This window comes from Pollachius pollachius, assembly GCF_949987615.1.
Source record: "Pollachius pollachius genome assembly, chromosome: 3".
NCBI classification, from domain to species: Eukaryota; Metazoa; Chordata; class Actinopteri; order Gadiformes; family Gadidae; genus Pollachius; species Pollachius pollachius.
Window position 1 is genome coordinate 19300885 of NC_136936.1, and position 21587 is coordinate 19322471.

The 21587-nt window shown below is 43.8% G+C and overlaps 1 protein-coding gene across 1 annotated transcript in view; it reads right to left on the reverse strand.

Moving 5' to 3' along the window:
* The window catches only part of pdgfd (platelet derived growth factor d), a 51975-nt gene that overhangs the window by 12350 nt on the left and 18038 nt on the right, over positions 1-21587 (reverse strand). Inside the window, exons 2-5 of the mRNA XM_079731186.1 lie at positions 10329-10518; positions 9205-9382; positions 4879-4938; positions 570-777 (exon numbers count right to left, since the gene is read on the reverse strand). Of these exons, the coding sequence (XP_079587312.1) occupies positions 570-777; positions 4879-4938; positions 9205-9382; positions 10329-10518 (636 nt within the window). The remainder of the gene's footprint in view (positions 1-569; positions 778-4878; positions 4939-9204; positions 9383-10328; positions 10519-21587) is intronic.

The window sequence follows — 21587 nt, forward strand, 5'->3', positions numbered from 1 at the left end:
AACAGAGAGTGTTCAGCTGAGTTTGAGAAGAGACGACAAGAAGGAGAGGAAATGTACTCCTTAAAGACAAGGCTATAGACAGTTTTGGTTTTGAAGCAGAATCACTATCAACTGTTGTACCTGGGTCAATAGGGACATGCTTTGTCAGACTTAAGAACAGACTAGTACAAAATGGTGCAGCCTCAAAGTCACATTAAGTTGGCCCTTCCAACACACACACACACGCACAGACACAGACCCCCCCCCCCCCCACACACACACACACACACACTTATACACAAACACACACGCACACACACACACACATCACATGTACAGACACACATAGACACCCACACACGCCCGCCCGCCCGCCCGCCCACACACACACACACACTCACACAAAACCACACACAATACACACACACACAGCCATTTGTGTGATTCTAGTTATTTTTTTATCAAACAAGCTTGTAGTTTATCTCCCAGTGGCTCCCTTGTAAAAGAGGAATCCTTGACTTTGATTTCCGCCTCGCTGAAGCTGTACCATAGTCAGCAGCCGCTGCGTCGGTGTCCTGTGTCCACGGTACCTTTATTGTGCCTGCTGGCCAGGTGGTAGGCCCTGGACCTGTAGTGCAGGTGTGTCTGGGTGTAGATGCTGTCCAGGTCCTGTCTCCAGGTGTCCGGGTTCAGGTTCTGCAGGAGCTGCTCCACCGTCTCGAACACGGCGATGGTGCGGTCCAGGTCCTCTATGGAGAAGGGCTGCAGGGTGCCGGCCGTCTGGTCAGCGGCCAGCTCCTGCACAGGACCCAGGGGGAGGAGCTTCAGTCATCATGCGGTCAACATCACATCAAAGTGGCCTTTGTTTCCACTGGCTCCAATAAGGAGTTACAATGTGCACTATGCAAACATTTCAGAAATTGTCTTTTAACCTTCTAGGAGCAATGTTTGATTTATTGATGGATTGATTTAATATGAAACAATGCTATTGGATAATCAGACTGTATTTTGGAAAAAATATAGTCCATATACGATGGGACGAAGTGAATCTGGACGAAGTGAGGTGACAAAGTATTTTGAAAGGCAAAAAGAAACCATAAAGTGGGTTCAAAGAATAGGCCTTGGTCAGCTAGTTTGTTTGACAAAGGAACACATTGGAAGATGTTTGAAGAATTTACTGCTGTACTATTTACCCTTCAATACTTACGTTGAATTCATTTAACCGCACCTTTCCGCTTTAATACTTGGAAAAGGCTGCAGTTTATAGGGTTAATGTTCAACTCATTGAACCTTAACACTTTTGGGGAAATTTAAACTCCTTTGTTGGCCTGCAAATCACCTGTTGCCTGCTTACCATCTAACCATCTACAGGCCTGACTGCTTACTTAATTACCCACCTGCCTCCCTGCCTACCAGCCTGCCTGCATCAGAATCTGGATCTTCAAGGTATTGCATTCATTTAAAGCGTGTCAAAGATGCAACGTCTCTAAAAACTGAGAACTTTGACACATTACCCACCCACGTCATCTTTCTCCTACTTCAACCTCGGAAATAATATGTTGTCCCCGATCATGTCGGGGAGGGAATTTGGAGTAAGAAAAGCATAACTCCTTAAAATCAGGCATATTTCCTCATTCATTGCTTTGCAATTTAAACAGTCTAAGAAATCAATCTCATCTCGCAAAATATGTTATGACCTCTCGTGTGTAGTCAACAAAAAATATTCCAAAGACTGTATATCTTAGGGCAGGTGAACGTATTCATCAGATTGTACTGCAGTTTATCCAGTGAGGGATGTATATACTCTCACCACCAGCTGCTGCAGGAGGTAATGCAAAAATGCCAGGGCAGAATGGTAAGCCGTCAGCACAATAGCAGAAACGTTGTGCTTATCAAGGTAGTGGCGGCAGCGGTGTGATTTTAGAGGAGGGCTGTGAATGCTTTCACTGAATCATCTTACGACTACATTAGGCCGTCCCTAAGAGTATGCATTTGGCCCTTCTAAGCGTCATCGCAGGAGGTAACCTCAGTAAAATAAAGCACTTACGATCATTGGGCCCTATCTTGCATCCAGCGCAATTGATTTTCTACACCGACGCATGTATCGTTGCTAGTCAGCACCCGGCGCAAAGCTGATTTCCCCCCGCAACAAACTCGCACCACTAAACTTGCCCCCTTGAAAGGCGTTTCGGCGAAAAGCAGGGGCGTGTTCCGGCGCAAATGATACATGGTGCTATCTTAGGGCGTTTTCACACCTGCCTTGTTTGGTTCGAACCAAACCAACAAAAATCGCTGGTGTGGACCTTTTGGGCTGGTGTGAATACAAATCATCGAACTCTGGTGCGGACCAAAAAGCCGGTCCGAGACCCAGCCGGAGAGGTGGTCCCGGTTCGCTTCCAAACGAACACTGGTGCGGTTCGCTTGAGATGTGAAAGCGACCACATTCGGTCCGACCCAGTTCTAAAAACAATATGGCTTTTTGGACACAACAGGCTCCCATTGCTGCTTGTTTATTTATATTTTTTGATTAGTGCGGTAAATTCAAAGATCAACGTCACGTTATCAGACAGGCATCCCGTTATCAGACCCGTTAAAAAATAGCCGTGGCTCAACATGTAGCGAAGAGAAGACGAAATGTGTTTTGGATATTTGTATAAAGTATATAAAGTATGTTGGGGAACATACCGATGCATTTAATACATTCAGTACAAGGATGGGGGAGAAGGCGTTCGAGCGGTACGCGGATAGCATAACATCATAAAATCTACGTTGTGCCAAACGCTTCTGGTGCTCCAAAAGTACTGCAAATGTTTGTAACTGTATGTAACCAATCAGCATAAGCACAATGAGGGCAGCACGCTGAATCTCCATAATAGTTTTCTTTGTTTACTTTTTTTTTATGCGTTACCCCGCGTTACCTCGCCCCCGACCATCTTGTCCAATGTTGAACGGTCTATGCGCACACGTGCGTTGTTGACAAATTCTCGGACTGTTGAGAAAAATTGCAACGTGGAAAGGAACCGCACCAAACCAAAAAATAAACATTGCGTTTTGGTCCGGACCGTAGAGATCGAACTAAGGACCTTCCTGGTGTGAATACGCCCTTACAGATCGATAAAGCAGTTGCGCAACTGACTGCAAAATACCTGGTCTAAGTGCACTAGCGGATAGCGCAGTTGGTGTTGCTATTTTGACGTACCATGGCAGGTCAGAACTGCAACATAAGCTTACAAACCAGTAGGCTATACATAGCACAAACATGCAAAGGATTTGCCTAATTTAAATATGATGATGTGGATTGTGGAGAAAAGAAAAATCCATAGAGGCTGCATGAATTAACACAGTAGTAGGCTATGCCATGTGTTCAAATAATAATAATAATAATAATGAACTCGAGCAAATATGACAGCCTTCCAAAACAAAATCTCGTTGTAGGGTAAATGATAACGTTGGTTAAATTATTTGGGAAAGGACAGCTGATACAGCGGTAATAAGTTGTACTTTTAAATCAATGCATCTGCCAACACCGTACAGCAAACACATATTTTCTTGACACAGACATCGTGTACAAGCTCATAACTTTGAGGATTGATGAGTATTTGAACGTGAGGAAACATAGTTTTACTGCGAGTGAGCGTTAAAAATTATGAATGACTGCGGGCGCGCGTGTGTGTATGTGTAAAAGAATGAATGAATGCGGGCGCGCGTGTTTGCATCCATCTGTTTAAACACACGCAAACTAAACACGTAACGCATAATACAGTCCATGGCAATGTATATTAACGGGGGGACACATGCATATTAGGAACACAAGTCGATAACGATAATGTATACAATACTGGTAAGAAACGATGTTTGTTAATGTATTGCCGCATATCATTAATAGACCCACAGTTGCGGCCACAGGACGGAATATCATATGTGTGTTAACTTTTCTTTGCCGAAATTTACATGAAGACTCAGTATTTCTGAAGATGTAGAAGAAATCGCGATTCCATGTGTGAAATAGGCCATATTATTTGGCCATAAACTGAGCCATTTGAAGTTTGAAATTCATGTGGTCATGCATCTTTTTCATCGGAGACTACAAATGCGCTGTCAAAATATCAACTCGTCAAGTTCAAATGTGCTCATGGCTCTTAAAAAATATCGAATCGTATATAGCACTATAGCGGAGTAAATCCTCGCCTCAGTTAATGCTTCTTCTTGTGTTTGGACTGCACGAGCCATCGTGCTGAATGCGTGTGCAAACAAATTTTTCACTCTTAGGTAACGGTTGGTGTTTGAACTCGAGGCAAAGGAAGCACTGAAATACATCCTCGGCTGACGCTAAACAGAATCCCCTCCCTGTCACACACATTCACCATTACCATCCATCCATGCAGAACACCACCGCACACAGCTAGGCACACACACATTATAATGATTACTTATGTCATGGAAACATATCATCGACACACACGCACACACAAAAAACGGGGTATGCAAATGTGTGTGCTTCCGTATAAAAACACCATATGTTATCATTATTACTGGTTTGTCGGTGTGTGCGTGCCCATATGTGTATTGAAGGAAATGTAGCATTGGAGAGAGGTGCTCGGTGCTGAAAGCAAATCATTAGGTCGCATCCCCTATTTTTTGTGTTGGGCTTGTCGTTTGTAAAAGAAAACCAATGGCTTTCAGGGGAATGGGTTATGAAGGGACATTCCTCCAATTCTTTATAGATGGATCTCCCATGTGTTCAACCAGAGAGAATGTCAAATAACCAGGATTAGTGTGTGTGTGGACAGTTGGCCTTATTAGTGAAACACTCTTGCGAATACCAAATCAAAACTGCCTGAAGAATGGTTACTCAACCTGCAATGATTACTATGAACTACATCTGTGTGTGTCACTCACCGACCCTGGCAGGGTCACGGCCTCCCAGTTGGTTATGGATTCAGGGGGGGGTGTGTCATGCTGGTCAGGGAAAAACAAGTTAAAATAAATAACAACAATGTAGAAACAAACAAGTCTAATAATACAAATATACTGACAACAATGACATCAAAATGAAATAACCCAAACAAAGTTGTTATTAACAATATTTGTCTATGGATGTATATTCTTCTTATACACTTATTTCCTGATCTAGCCACCAGCTGCCATGGGTCATAAAACAACATTGTATCTTCCACAAAGCGTGTTCTCAGTGGGTGACAGCGCAGGCTTACTCTACTGAAATTGTAGTGATGAAGCGGATAACTCACCATGTTCTTAAGAACAAACCTCTTGTCTCTGTATGTACTTGTGTGTGTCTGTGTCTTGATCCTACAGGTGTGTGCCTGCCTACTGGGCTCTGAACAACGGCAAAATCCCCCCAAGAATTTTCAATTTCAGGTGCGGACGGGAAAGCTGGTTGCAGCATGCCTTTGTGTGTGTGTGTGTGTGTGTGTGTGTGTGTGTGTGTGTGTGTCTGATGTTTCAATTCAATTCAATTCAATTCAAAGTGTTGTGCACAATAAGAAACATGTTCTCAGACATACAATGAAATTCTTCCTTTGTACGCAAGTGTGTGTCTGTGTAGGATTTGGAATGGATACCATCAATACCATTATTCAGCAGTGAGCAGTAGATCGGGCCATACCAACTTCAAGACACTAGCAACACTCTGTGTGTGCGTGCGTGTGTGGATGCGCATCTCAATTTGAGGGTCTTCAATTTAGTACATTGACAGCTCCATACACACACACACACGCATACAGTTGTAACAGTGCCTTTGAAGTGGGTAAGGCCCCAGGCCGGTTTGGAATGAGGTCAGAAAGGTTCCTGTAAGTGAGAGAATAAAAGAGGGTTTCTGAGAGAGGAAGAGGGCGGGAGAGAGCTTATTCATGTGTGCTTGTTTACAGATGCCTGCCCTGCCTTCCTTGTATGGTTGCATCGCACGTCTCCAAAACATCTGGGATCCTACAGAGGACACTGAAGATCCAGTTCCCACGGCCCTCTTACTGTGTCTAGGTAGGCCCTGGTTGTACGGCCATTGAAGCCCTAGTCCACCTATAACGATGGCCCCACAACTGTTGCACCATAGAGCCACAGAACAAACTGATATGAATCCCCACAGTGCTTCTTCCAAACTGCATAATATTACTTTTCTTTTATGTTCTAAATTTGCATTTTGAAGTTGATATTCATGAGTTGAAATACTATTCCTGCTATTGCTAATGCTATTTTGAATCAATGGATTGGATCATGATTTTTATTGTGAACCAAATAAAAAAATTCTGCACATACTCTGTGCACACGCACACACACATAAAATATGAAATCACAACATACAGATACAGTCACAGGTGAGTAGTTCCCCGGGTGGGACGGTATTTCACGGGACGGGAAATACCTCTTTAGATGCTCTCTCTTCCAGAGAACATTGTCATTGTCTTTTATTCGAAACGTTATGGTATTATGGGAATCCTGGGAATATATTGTTCCAGGACCTGAGTCAGACCCAGATAAGGTTTCGTCATACAGGAGGAAAGGGGAATATCTAGGGAACCCCACAGGATCCTTGCCATAGATGACTCAAATCAATATCAGTAAAACAAATATGAAATATCCAATGGATACTCTATACTAGGGATTACTCCAGCAGAGTGCTATATGAGTAGTAGCAGATTACAGCTCTGAGGAGAAAAGGCGTCTCCATGAATATCATAGCCCTGCTTTGTATTAGTATAATCAAGTGAGTCATTGGAAGTTCAGTGCTTATGAGATCCAGAGTTATGCCACTTCCTCACATCCGGTGCTTAGGCTATAATGATGCAGGTGATATTCGGTGTGTGTGTGTGTGTGTGTGTGTGTTAATCAGTTGCCTTCATTATTATGTGATCCAAAGAAAGGTCCCTTGTTAAGATAGTGTGGCGTCTTAAACACCAAATAACATTTGATTAAATTGGATTAGTATTTTCCATTTAAACCCTAACCCATACCATTTTCGTTTTTGTTTTTCTGTCTTGGCTTCTTGATCTACTTTGCATTCAACACATTATCAAAGCAATCTCACTAATAGCCCTTTCTCTCTCTCTCTCTCTCTCTCTCTCTCTCTCTTTCTCTGTCTTGTCTCTTTCTATCCCTCCGTCTCACTCTCTCTTGCTCTGTGAGAATGCTAAGTTGTTTTAGACATTAGCTTCTTAGAGCCTCATACCATGTTTGGTAAGACCTTTTCTCTTCTCTTGCTAAATGTTATCAACTTTATTTATCTCTTCTCTCTATCCGTCTCTCCAACCTAATATGTCTGTCTCTCTCTGTCTCTGTGTCTGTCGCTCTCTCTACATGTCTGTCTGTCTCTATCTGTCTCTGTCTCTCTCTGTCTTTCTCTCTGTCTGTGTCTCTGTCTCTGTGTGTGTGTGTCTCTCTCTCTCTGTTTTTCTGTGTGTGTCTCTCTCTGTCTCTCTCTCTGTGTGTCTCTCTCTATCTGTCTCTCTCTGTGTCTTGCTCTTCCCCTACATCTCGTCTCATCTATTGGCTTGACGGCTCTGGAGAGAACAAATTAAACAGGGTAAATGGACCACTTACACCGCTTCAGTCCAGCAGAGGGGAAAGTGTCTGCCTGTATAGGCAGTACGACACGCTCTCTCTCTGTCTCTCTCTCTCTCTCTCTGATTCTATCTCTCTCCCTCTGTACACACATGCCTGTCCTGAACTGATTAGAGGCACATGAGAAGGAATGCCTGATGGGGAAGGCGAAGAGGAAAAGATAGAAAGGGACAAATATGAAGAGAGATAGGGAGCGCAAATTCGAATAATGACACACACAGTATTCGTCAGTGCAATGAGCTTTCTTAATCTCTGGCTGAAAGCGAGTCGATTTTTTTTACAGAGCCATGAATAAATGTATACCGTTTTTTGTGCATATATTCTGAGCATGGGGGCCCTGGTGGGAATAGAGAACCGGCCCCGGGCAGTGTGAACGCCATGCGACTTTAGTCGAGATGGCCAGACCGACTGAATATCTCAACGTCTCCCAATGTTGCACTGTTTACAGTACCTTAGGTTTTTATCCCAACCATATCTATGTCAATCTGTCTGTGTGGCGGTCTCTGGCTCTCTGGCTCTCTCTTTATTCTCTCTCCATTTCCTCAGTAGCAGAGTGTTGATAATAGGAAGCACCGATTATTCCATCTCTTTCTCTCTGGGCTTCCTGTGTCCTTGATCTGCACTAACCAGCAGCCATCCTCCCAGTGGAAGTTACCGAAACAATTCACGGTTTTATCTCACTTTTTCTTTACACACACACACACACACACACACACACACACACACACACACACACACACACACACACACACACACACACACACACACACACCCTCTTCTGCACATCCATTTTCTACCCTACCCTCCCTCCATGATTATAAAGCTGCAAAATATCACCTTCAACATCCAACAGGTCTGTCTTCCTCCTCCCTCCAACTGACAGCATGACAAAGATAATCTCCTTATCCCCCTACTTGACAGCCTTTTAAAGAACACTTTCTCTCCCTCCCTCCCTTCCTTCTGTAGCCTGTCCACCCATCTCGACCCCTTTTGTCAGGTGGGAGCGTGAGAGAAGAACAAGGTAGGCCAACCTCTTCATCTGCTACGCGGCCCCCCTCATCACCAGCTCCGATCCATCACCATTCATCAACCTCTACCCCGGAGCCCCACGGATACTCTGGAGGCAAAATGCACACTTTCCATCTCTGGGAGTCGTTTGAAACTGATCCCAACCGAGAGAGTGTCCTCTTCCAATCTATGACTCACTGTTTTTCTCCTGAGTTTCCTCCATTCTTGCTTTTTCTTGTGGGATTTTTTCAGTGATGATTATGTGATTTATAATTCAACACATTTTACACCAATCGCATTTTTCTGATTATGTTCGGTGAAATGAACGACGGCTGGTCACCCTGCAACCACCATCACCACTCTCGCACGCACACATGCACGCACGCACGCACGCACGCACACACACACACACACAAACACAAACACACAAACTACTCTGCATCTGTGAGGCCGGGTGAGGCCCTTTTTTTTCTCTCTCGTAAACATTCACTGTTGGACCACACACAGAGACGACAACATATCCTGTGCTTTAGCATGTGTGTATACTGCGTCAATACACCTGCGTAAGCATGCATGAGGTATGCTCTGTCTGCATGTGGTCACGGGACTCAGCGTGTGGTCAGTGCACGGCGGTTCTCTCACCAGCAAGCTGTAGTATGCTCGGAAGCCCGGCTTGGCCACAAAGTAGTCGTCAGACTTCAAGGTGACCCTCAGTGTGTTGGTTTTGGAGTTCAGACTGGGCGGAGCCCTCTGGCCACACCACCGACCCCAACTTATGGTGCTGGTCTCCGATTGGTCCTCCACTTCCACAAAGTCATACCTGGGGAGAGAGGGGGGCCGCCAGGGAGAAGGCGGTGGTGGACCAGAGGAGGGCCGGGGAGGAAAGGGGAAGAAGCAGCGGGGGATGGCCGTGGGATAGAGATGAACGAGACATTGAAAGATGGTCTCCTGTTTTAAAATGCTGCTTTTAACAGCAGCCTGCTATGGCAGACCTGCTCAATGAACCTGATGAGGCCTACACACACACACACACATACACACAAACACACACACACACACACGCGCGGGCGCACGCACATGTATATACCCGCAAATATACAAAACACATTCCTTTACTCACCTTACCTTCTTGTCTCACACCTCTTTTTCTCGCTCTGTCCTCAGCCTCCCTCCCTCTCCTGAACCCCCTCCTCCTCTCTGTCTTCACGGCAAAGTGCTTACAAAGACAGCTGAATCGCAAACAGAGATTTCAAAATCTCTCACCCCCGCCTCATTCCTAAACCTCAAGGACAAACTCAGAGCATCACGCGCCGAACAAAAAGAAAACTTTCTCCATCTGTCGTTTAACCAGGCTATACATCACATGGCTAAGCCTCTTGTCTCCTTCCACATCTCTTCATAGCGATGCGTTTTCGGAGCCTGCACTTTATTAACCCCTCCCTTCATTATCTCCATTAGTTTAACTCCTGTTCTAATTCCTCTCTTTCTCTGGTTCCCTAAAGCCGCCACCTCCCAATCTGGTGCGGATACAAAGGAGACTGAGCAACCGTTTACAACAGCACTCCAAGGCTGATACTGGATATTCAAGCGCTATTTCATTTTTGCATATAAAACTATAAAGTGCATGTAGCGCCACCTTTAGTTGATATCGGCCATTGTGTCACACAGGCGTAACGTCTCTGTCCACCGTTGTAGAGCTGACCCATCTCAACCGCCATCGGCCAAGGTAGATACATGCTAATCCACCACCCTCCGGTCTTTCTCACCTACACACTCCGTTCTCGGACTCCTCCAGGCCGAAGCGAGTGTCAAACTCCAGGTGCAAGCGGCAGCCGGGCGGCGCCACCAGTTTCCATGACAACAGCAGGTTGCGGGGGTATGAGTTGGGGTAGCGGGGGCTGGAGACAGAGCCCCCTTCGGCGATGACCTCCACCACCTCCTCCTTGCGGTATATGTCTGTGGGGATGGATGTCCGTAAGGTCGGATACGGAGTTCATATACTGTAATGTGGACCGAAAATGCTAATGTTTTTAAACTGAATGTGGGAGGGTGTTGGAAATACTGGAGAGAGTTGCAGGAGTTTCCTAATGCAACTTCAGGGCTTTTGTGTGTACAGGATTAAAAATATTGGTTAAATCGCAATCATATCTTTGGAAACATCATCTGACGGCTAAGGTTTTGTTGGAGATAAAACCTGAGATCCCTAGTAACTGATGCATGGACAGATTTCTGTTAGTTCATTTTTTGTTCATAATATTTCACTGTTGAGTTCAAAATCTTAATGTCAAGGATGATGTTTCTGTGATGGAGAAAGGCAAATATTGTCATGGGTAATTATTAAAACCTAATCTCCTGAGGTTCATTTTAATAAGTGTTGGATAGTACTTTCTCTACTCACCTGCAAACTGTCCTCCAATCTCACTTCTCTAGCCACAATAATGTATGCTAGTCATGAAAATTACATAATTGATTCAAGGAATGGATGTTGATTGCTTCTTGTTTATAATTCTCCACAATGCTGCACACACATAAACACTATTGACAATATTTCTGGTCTTAAGTGTCTTGATATTTTATAAGGCTTTTGAGACTCTACTGGCAATCCCATAACAAATAATACAACCATGTTACAACTATAAAATGTCAAATGGAAGATGGTGGACAAAAGTCCAAACCACATCCCACCCTCACAAGTGTCAACATGCTGAAACTTTGACTCGCCACCTGTGACGAATATGATCTAAAGCGAACGAAGAGCCTTTAATGGCCATGATAACAGACTTTAGAACCATGAATAAAACTAATTAAGTTATTCATTAAAAAGGCTGTAAGATGGTAGAGATATACTTTACAAGCGTCATTATGCTGCTGGCCAACAAATACCTGAATTGCTCAGAAAGGATATTACAACTACTGGATCCTTTGTTTTTTTACGCTTTGGTGTTTATAGATGAGCCATTTATGCCCAGCAGAAGGTCAATATTAAGATTATATCAGACATCCAAGAGTGAGGTCAACACAAACAATACTGATGTCAGTTAAGTGCTGTTGGATTCTGTAAATAGGAAAAGCAACGGTCAAGGCCATTACTATTTGCTTAGTGTAAGATGTGGTATTATAGGAGATAATAGTGCTTCAGTAATTGCTTTTTGAGTAATTACCGGAAATAATTGGGAGTTATAGAAAGGATAGAATAGAGTCGTTGAATGGACTGAAGAACAGAATGGGAGCAGAGGACACAGGAAGATAGCTATGGGTTTGTGTGTGATATTGTCATCATCCTTGTACATATAACCCATTTTTACGATACTAACTCAAAATCACATTTTTATGAGGAAAAACACACATAATTGTCCTTATTAGATTCTAACCGTTATATACTTTTGGAAACACTGCAAATTGCAACTAAAAACAAAGTTATTCACACACACATACCTACACACACACACACACACACACACACACACACACACACACACCCACACACAGCCCCTTTTCATCTTGCGGTATGGCTGACAGGGCTGTATTTTCTGAAGGGTGTGTGTTTTTGGGGCGAGAGAGCTACATGCATATTAAAGTTATAGCACCATGATACCCTGAAAACAAAAAATGATTAAGCTTCCCCCCCTCCTCCCACTTCATCACTTCATCTCCCCTATCTCTCTCTCTCTCACTCCCTCAGACCTCCCCTCCTCCCCCTCCTCCATCTCCTCCAGGCCCTTTGGAGTAGTGATGTGCAGCTAGGCTGTGACACCAGCCGTATATTACCAGGAGTAACGTTAGCGGCTGTAAACACTACTAATGCTGGGTGTCTGGCCCCTGAGCGTGCTATATTGAGTACTGGGGGAAGAGGCAGTATTGGCAGTAGGCGGGAGGTCATAAAAAAAAGAAGAAAGTAAGAGATAGCTTGTTTTTTTTAACCCCAAACAAATCAAAAGGTAGAACAATGGAAAATGATCCGACACAAATGGACGGCAAGCGGTGTCCCCTAACAGTGGCACACACCTGCACAGCCTCATGAAGAGAGAGATGAGCTCATAAAGACGCTTCATGGTTATTGTCTACAGATAATCACATTTGAGGCTTGATTGATTATTAATGATGGCCCCCCTCCTAGCAGCCCATTGGATAAAGCTCTCCAGTGACTATTTAGACACTAATATTCAGTTGTTGAAAAAATGACTTCATACTAAGTGTTAATTTAAGACACTTTCCGGCTCCGCTCTTATTTAGAGAGCCAAAACTTTCGGCTCTCTAAATGCTTTGCGCAACTAGAGACTGAGGAAAACCTCCCAGGTAACGTTGCAAAAACTGGGTTGAATCAATTAGAGTAAAAAAAAGCCTGCCTTGCAGAACCAATCAAAAGTGAGCAGTGCGGCCCTTCATGTTGGGGCGTCGGCCTTCAGATGTCGTATTTGCTTGTTAAAACTTTCATACCAGCGACACACGCATCATAGGATGGCTCAGCCGAATAACACTCCTAAAAATATGGTTGATGTTTGCATTGAAGGAATCATATAGGGTAACAATGCTCGGGTCCTCCGTTTTCCTTTTTCTAAAGCTCTCTGTGGGTCACAAAGTGATTCCCTTCATCTCCAGTTTGTTTTACTACAGAGGAGAACGGGGGGGACCTTCAGGGAAGGCATATTCTCATGTAAATTGTAAGGGATGAGCTCTTTAAGCGGCCATACACACAAATAACTTGCATTTAGAAATACCCATAAGTTTGGTTGGCGGATAGATTGGTTACCCTCAGCCCATTATGCCGGCGATTTGAATTTGCCTTGCAAAAGGGTCTGCAGAAGAGTACAATTCTTTCTGCTTCCAATACGCTTTTGCGGGAGCCAATCACCAGGCTGGCTTTTCCCCCAGGCGCGCTATTGGCTGGTTTAACACAATGACGACAGGCAAGCAACGGCAGGCAGTCAATTGCATTCAGAGTAATTTGAACTAGGCCATCGATCACGGCTCTTGTGCTGAAGAAAATGACAGCAGCCTCCCCAAACCAAGCTCAATCTAAGATTGAGCTTGGTCCGGCAATAGCCAGGCTAGCTGGCGGCGATATCTCTGATGGTCCGGCGTTGCAAGCCTCATCCCACCAATACTAAACAACTCCCCCCCCCAGGTCATTGGTGACAGTGAAACAGCCTCGCAGCAAGTGCTTACGAGACAAACAACAAGGACATTGTGTACCGCCCTGTAGCCTGCAGCATACCTTTATGGAGGAAATCTCATGCGCAGAAAACAAGAGTCCTGCGTATTCACATGGCTTCTGTTACCTTGTTGATGTAGATGGGTCTCAGTAGACCCCCACAGCCAGCAGAGTAGTGTCACATGGGCCAAAGAAAAAATTATCAAGTTAACAAATCTAGCAACAATTATTGAATATATATGTAGAGATATATGTATATCTCTATATATATTTATATATGTATGATTCAAGTATATATATACATAAATAAATATACATATATATATATACATATACATGTACACTGTCTCTTTATGCTGGGCAGGTATTTTAATCTATGTCCACAGTCCACCCCCATCTATAACAAATGTGTTTTTGCTGACAATGCCTGAGCCCCGAGGCCGGTCCCGGTGTGAGACGATGAATCTATTGAATCAATTCCTCAGCAAACGGCAGCAACAGAGGAGCACCACCAGCATTCAGCATTAGCATTCAGAAATTATGATAAAGGACTACATTTCAGGCAGTAACATTTGCCAACTGGTGTGTGTGTGTCTGTGTGTCTGCATGTGTGTCTGTGTGTGTGTGTGTGTGTATCTCGATGTGTCTGTCTTAAATTCTTAAGCCTGACAATGTGGATCTACTGGGTTGTAAAAGTTCTTATGGCCCAGAAACGCTCCCCAACTAAGATCACTAAGGGGAGATGGACCGCTCTACACAATGGCAGTGTGTTTGTTTACGTGTGCATGTGGTCATAATAGGCAGAAAACAAGAGTTATAAACATAATGACACTGAATGTGTGCTACGCTGCATCTGAAAACACATTCATAGATTGGTTCAATTCCACATGTATAACTATATTAAGTATTTCTATGAACAGAAAAACTAATTTAAACTGTAAATCAACTAAACTTACTTAAAAACACAAAAGCCTATAATGTTTTTACATTAAGTATAGAAACAAAGTGCTTTCTGTAAACCCGGTGTTAACTTATCCCGACACAGTGCTAATAGCGTTGTTGTTATTTTTATTATTATAATAGCTAAGTCACTGTTGCGCACCAAGAGTGTAAATCAATTAGATAATCATAAATTCAAATGCATCCTTCAATCAATTACGGTGAATCCATCAGGTCCATTCTTCTGCAGTGAAGAACAGCAAGTGAAATGAAGTTTGGTGATTTAAAACTTTGAGACAATATATTTTTGTTGGTGATGAAAACTGTTGGTCATTAAAATGACGGATGTCAGAAGGAGTTTAAAATCAACCAAGAGAAAAATGTAATCATTATATGGCTTTTACGTTTGTGTGTGTGCGTGTGTATTTGTGAGAGGGAGACAGAGAAGAGCCAGAAAGAGTCTGATAAAGAGAGAGGGGGTGATGATGCAGATGACCCCACAGTGACCTCTGCCACCTCAGATTCCCAGGGTTGGGTCCCCGGCCGTACGTCCAACCTTGCTATAAATCATGCAGTGACGTGGAGGCTCTGCTCCAGATGGACACAAGCCATTCTGTATTGAGCCATGTGTTTTTCATAAGGAGTTAAATACAGTCTGAAGAAAGATCACGCATGCAGAATTTGAATGTAGGAGTGTGTGTGGGGGGGGGGGGGGGGGGGTTAACTTTTTTAGACCGATTTCTGTTTGGAGCGAATGATCTGTTGAATCTTTTTGAGGTAAAACAAATATGGATGGCAGTGAAAGTTGTGAGTACAAACAAAACATTTGACCTTTAATAGAACGACTTTTGAAACATGACCGCCTGGAACCTTTAGGAGTCAAGGCACCATTAAACTCTGACTATGGAAAGCACAAAGAAAAGACTCCCGCAGACTGTCAAAATGTTAACCTTACACATAGAAACTTTAGCTGCCTTGATGGTATGATGTTGTCAACCTCAACCGCAGGCTCACTCATGCAGAGACAGCTATACACAAACAAACACACACACCTTAATGCCAGTGCTTAGGCTGACACAAGCAGCTCTGTGTTGAACAAAATGTAGTCGCACAATCTAAGTGTGTGTGTGTGCACTTGCATGTCACATCTAAATTAAGTGATCACCAGATTTACAATTTAATTAAACCTGTCTTCTCTCTCTTCCACCTTTAGTACAGGGGGTGTTGTGTTCTTAACGGCTCTGTTCTATTTCTGATCTAGCTCCAATCGCGCCCTCACACCACAGCAGCAGTGCACTAACACACACACGCACACACACACACACACACACACACACACACACGCACACACACACACACACACACGCACACACACACACACACACACACACACACACACACACACACACACACATACACATACACATACACATACACACACACACACACAAAATAACCCAGTAGGATGGAGGAAGTAAAGACACTAGCATCTATGTGTGTGTGCTGGTGTTTCTTTAAATCATATTCCTTCATTATGACTTGTTAACGTAACCCCCGCTGTACAGAACTCTGCACACATCGTTTTGAGAAGGTGAACAGAGGTAAGTCCAAAATCCATCTCTCCGTTCTGCACATTGACAAAGAATGTTGCAAAAGCGAACCGTCCCTTAATCATCCAGCGAGCTAGTACAGTCACGATCCCATAGGAGTTTACTGGCAACAAGAGGAATCTGATTTCCCTTTCAACCACTGTGTTTTCCACTTCTGACAACGTCGTTCCCAACTGGCTTTCGTTTCGGCCAACCAGTGCGGCGCAGGAGATTCTTTCACTTAGAAAGAATCTTTCACTTAGTGCTCACCGGAGTAAAAACAATCACCCCTTTGTTTGCTTGTCTCCTTCATGGTGACACATATTTTTTTCAGCCTTTTTCCTGAAATTATTCACGCAGGAAATGGGGTAATTCCCAATTAGCGTCACAACAGTGTGCTGGTTTAATAAATCCGCTCATACGTTAGTATGATTCACTGAGGAAGTGAACTATTTAAATCCGTGGGCATCAATCAAGCGAGGAGTCTTCCAAGGGCTAATTTCGAAATAATTTGTCTCTTTCCCATTGTGAAGATGTAGGAGATAGTAAGCTCTGTCAGTGTGTGTATATACATCTCACACATCTCTGTCTGCAACAGATGCAGAGCCGTGCCTCCATGGTTTCCACTGGCCGGCCGAGCTGTTTACACATCTGTGTTTGGAGACCGAATGTAGAACACTACCCATTAGTCGGTTACTGCTGCTGAACACTGTTTGTGTATGTGGGATTCTGTGTGTGTGTGTGATGGGGGCTTTCAGTACATGTACATAGGTTGTTTCTATGTATGTGAAGCATGGTTAGACTGCTATACGTATTTTCTTCCAGCCCCCAACAAGAGATAACAACCACAGCACCCTTGCAGTGACTTGTCATCACAATGCCCATGTGCTGGGTGTCTCTCCCTCCAAGTATCTCCACTATTGAGTATACATTATGTGCATATTTGTCTCGCTTGTGGAAGTCTGTGCTGGGACTGCGATTCTGCCATCTCATGCCATATCAACTTTAAATATCCTCTGCTGATTCTCAGTCATGCTCCTGCCTGCAAGGAGTCTGGAAAAGAAAAGAAACTCACGTCGTAAACACACACACACACACACACACACACACACACACACACACACACACACACACACACACACACACACACACACACACACACACACACACACACACACACACACACACACACACACACACACACACACACACACACACACACACACACACACACTTACAGACACACAGTAACGTACAGCCTGAAGGAGAATGCTACATGCCGTGGGGTGTCAGCTTTGGTCAGCATTGGCTCTCGCCCCCCCCCTGCTTCTTCTTCCCCTCTGACTCTATCTACTCCCTCCCCTATTCTCTCCATCCTGCACCATCTAATTTAATTGCTAGCTGCTGCCTTTCCTTGCGCTATAGGTGTTTGTTTATGGGCCGATATACGAAACATTAAATTCTTCTGTAATACCAAATGTGACATCCGTTTGCTGGATGTTAGTTTGGCTATTTGTTTTAACAGTAAACTGTAACAATGGCACTAATTTATCAAGGGCTTGTATAAAAAGCACTTAATCCTATTGGTAAGCAAGAAATTTATAATGTTGTTAGGCCGGAAAACTGGGATGATCAAGCTTTCTTACGCTTGTCGGAGGCACCGGCTTAGGTTCATTACCATACATATATGCCAATGTATATTGGATATCTATACCTATATCTTTTACTATATCTTTATCTATATCTATAACTATATCTAGGGGTTAGGGTTAGGGTTTCTCCTCACCTTTAGCTGAGGAGAAATGTGTGAATGTTAAGGACAAAATGGAAATGCACGATTAAATGTTGATGGAATGGAAGAGTGGAACGGTAAAATGCAAGTTTTTTCAGAAGTGATAGAGAAGAAGTTCGAGGCCCCTCTAGGTACACTGTCCGCCGTGCTCCCCTCCAAAGAATTGTGCATGGGAGTGAACTCACTTTGCGGTGAACAGTGTCGCTCTGCCCCTCATAGGAGCCTAGCATAGGTCAAAAGGATTTGGACAATTGCTTCAGAAGAGTGTTCGCTTATTAATGCGATACTGGCCGATCCGTCGGGGGGAAGGAGTGAGCCTGACGAAGTCGATAAAGGACGTTATCGTTGTGCTGCGGTGTACGGGAAAATAAATGAACGTACTGTTGGTGTCATGGTTTGATAGGACCGGAAGGCATGTCAAGGACTGCAGCCGTAAACACGGCGCGGCCCCACCAGACGCACAGTCTGGCGATTGGCAACCACTCCCATACACTTTGTATTGGACACGATATCACGGCTGAAGTGGACTGTCGGTTAACTTCATGCAAATGAGCAAGGGGTTCAGCGCACGTTCTGCTATGCGATTGGACAATGGAAATTCAGTGAGTACTGGGGGACCAATTGGAATCATGTTGGATATCATATCCTATTTTTAGGCAGGAAATGAAAACCGTTATACCCCGACCACATCCTCAAAAAACATTGGATCTGCAACGCGCACACCACCTACAGCTGCAGTCCGTTTATAAATGTCAGGACATGGCTTAATTTAGACATACACAGCATCGCCAAATTATCAGTTTAATGGGCAATTATAAATCATAGGCTGCTTCATTCAATTATCAGATAGGCATACTTTAGGCATATGACCTCATCAATTAAAAGGAAGGTGACATTAAAAATGACCTTACTCCCTGGGGGGACGATGTTTTCGAGAAGATAGAGAGAGAGAAATAGCGAGAGCAAAGAAAGACCGAAGCTGATTAAGAAAGAGGGGTTGATTATGCGAATGTCTCCACAATGTTGATAGGTTTGTCAAAAGCCAGTTTTGGTCTTGTTTGAAATATCTACTTGGTAATTCCCATATTCACTCTTCTGCTTGCTGTGCGTACGCATGGCCAGAAACTGTGTGCCCTTTACTCCCGATGAACGCACACTTTAAAACCAAGAATAAAAACAAAGGCCCTGTTTTTATCTGTGATCCTGGGAGCTGTAATGTTTGCTAAGTCTCCTTGGAAATGTGTAGAATTAGTTTTCGATTTGTTAGCCTATCCTCTGCCAATCAACGGGAGCATTCTTAACAACCTGGTTTCGTGAGGAAGAGTTTAATTAATCCATACATTTGTATTGGTTAGATCCTAAATGAGGATATCCAGCTGCTTCATTATCTTTCACTTGTCGACAAGATGGGCGAGTGCTCACCTTGTCAGAGAGTGGGGGGTAGTTAAACTAAATATACTTGCGTTACTTTGCAGGTTGGCATCCAAATGATTGATGTAGGCCTAAGATACATTTTATTAATCGTTTTCTGTTTAAATGTCTCGCTCACGCTTTTCACTTTTACCTCATACAATTGAGAGAGAGAGAGAGAGAGAGAGAGAAAGAGAGAGAGGGGGGAGAGGGAGGGGGGGGAGAGACAGAGACAGAGACAGAGACAGAGACAGAGACAGAGACAGAGACGCAGACGCAGACGCAGACGCAGACGCAGACGCAGACGCAGACGCAGACGCAGACGCAGACGCAGACGCAGACGCAGACGCAGATGAAGACACAGACACAGACACAGACACAGACACAGACAATGCCAAAACAAAATTGGTGCTTGGGTCAAATAGACTGAAAAAATTGATACTTTGCCATCGGCATTATTACCTTGTATCATGCAGGCTATACGTGGCTATACCTGTTGACAAATATAACATTCATCACGATAAGAGTTGCTCTCCCAAATTTGTATGATTGTAAGAAAATTCTTGTCTGTCATGTTGATAGTCGGTTTTCATAAATAGTCACTATAAATGCTCCTGTAGCAATACATTTTGGGAAAGCATTATCTCCTTTCCTTTCAGATAGGATGCTCCAGTGTACCCTGTTCTAAAGGAGACACAGAAGGAAGCATTGAAGAACCTTTCCTTAGCATTTAGAGAGCTGGAACAGCTCATCTCATGGATGCCACTTAGATACTTCCGAGTCATGTCACTCAGTAAGGAACCTTCCTAAGTAAAAGAGACTATCGCCCCCAGCCCCATGTATACGTGATGACATGCTGTTTCTTGGTCCAGTCAATAGGGGGCCCTGTACCAGCGAACACTGGCACAGGGTCGTTTTTGGTGGCATTGAGAAATCAACCTATTCTGTCATTGCGGTTGGTGATCACATTGAAAAAGGAGTGGTAGGAATTAAAAGAACAGGGTCCAGTGCATTAGTCTGTCCACAGAGGCACTCATGTGAGCGCTACATATATTCCCATACAGTCGCTATGGCTGCTTGGGTGCACATGTGTATGAATTATAGAAGACAGCTAGCCTATATGTAATTATAGAAAAACGCAGAGTTCATGCATTACGGCCATGTAGCTCGACACGATTGAGCAAACTTTGCGGGGGTGATGTGAATATGAATTGAGATGAGCGTAGTATAAAGTCTAAAAGTGTTGCAGTTCAAATGTGTTGCTTTGCTGAAATTCAAGAATAAGGCAATTTAAAAATCTGCTTCTGCTCTGGTGGAAGGAATTCAATACTAAACAGAAATAAAATCCAATACCACTATTTTAAGCCAACCCCGTTGCATACGTAACATGACACTACTTTTATTTTTTGTTTTGAGAAAATATCTTTACAATTGCAGGGATGACACGCTTAGTAATCACAGCCACTTAGATGGAATAATCGTTAACTCTGCTAGAGATAAATAGGATGATAAGAAAACAGAATAACTGCACTGTAACTAATTTGTAAAAGACCCAATGGAAGCAATTGAATCACAATATCTCTGAAAAGCCCAGTCTGAGCCTTATATCAGCCTGCCATCAACTATGCATTGTTCTATCAGCCAAGGCTCTCTCTCACACACACACACACACACACACACACACACACACACACACACACACACACACACACACACACACACACACACACACACACACACACACAATTGAGTTTCACACTGGAACGTTGCCTTCTATTAATCCCCAATGGGGAAATTCATCCTCTGCATTTAACCCATCCTATGCTAGGAGCTAGGAGTAGGGGGGTGCCCAGGAACTAACTCCAGGCGTAATGCCCTTGCCTTGCTTATGGGCAACCAGGCATGATAACCTTGCATGTTTGTGTGGTGTGGGAGTAAACCGGGGCACCCACGTGAACACGGGAGGAAAACAAACGCAGGAACACGTGCTCACGCACCTCCACAAGCTAATTAGCGTGCTGATGAACCAAAGTCATGACTGGGCCCCTGGGACCTCCTGCCTGGTGGTCAGGTGAGTACCAGGCCTGTAGGCGTGTCTGTTTGTCAACTGGTTTGTTTGTGTGTGTTTTTCTACGTTTGTGTG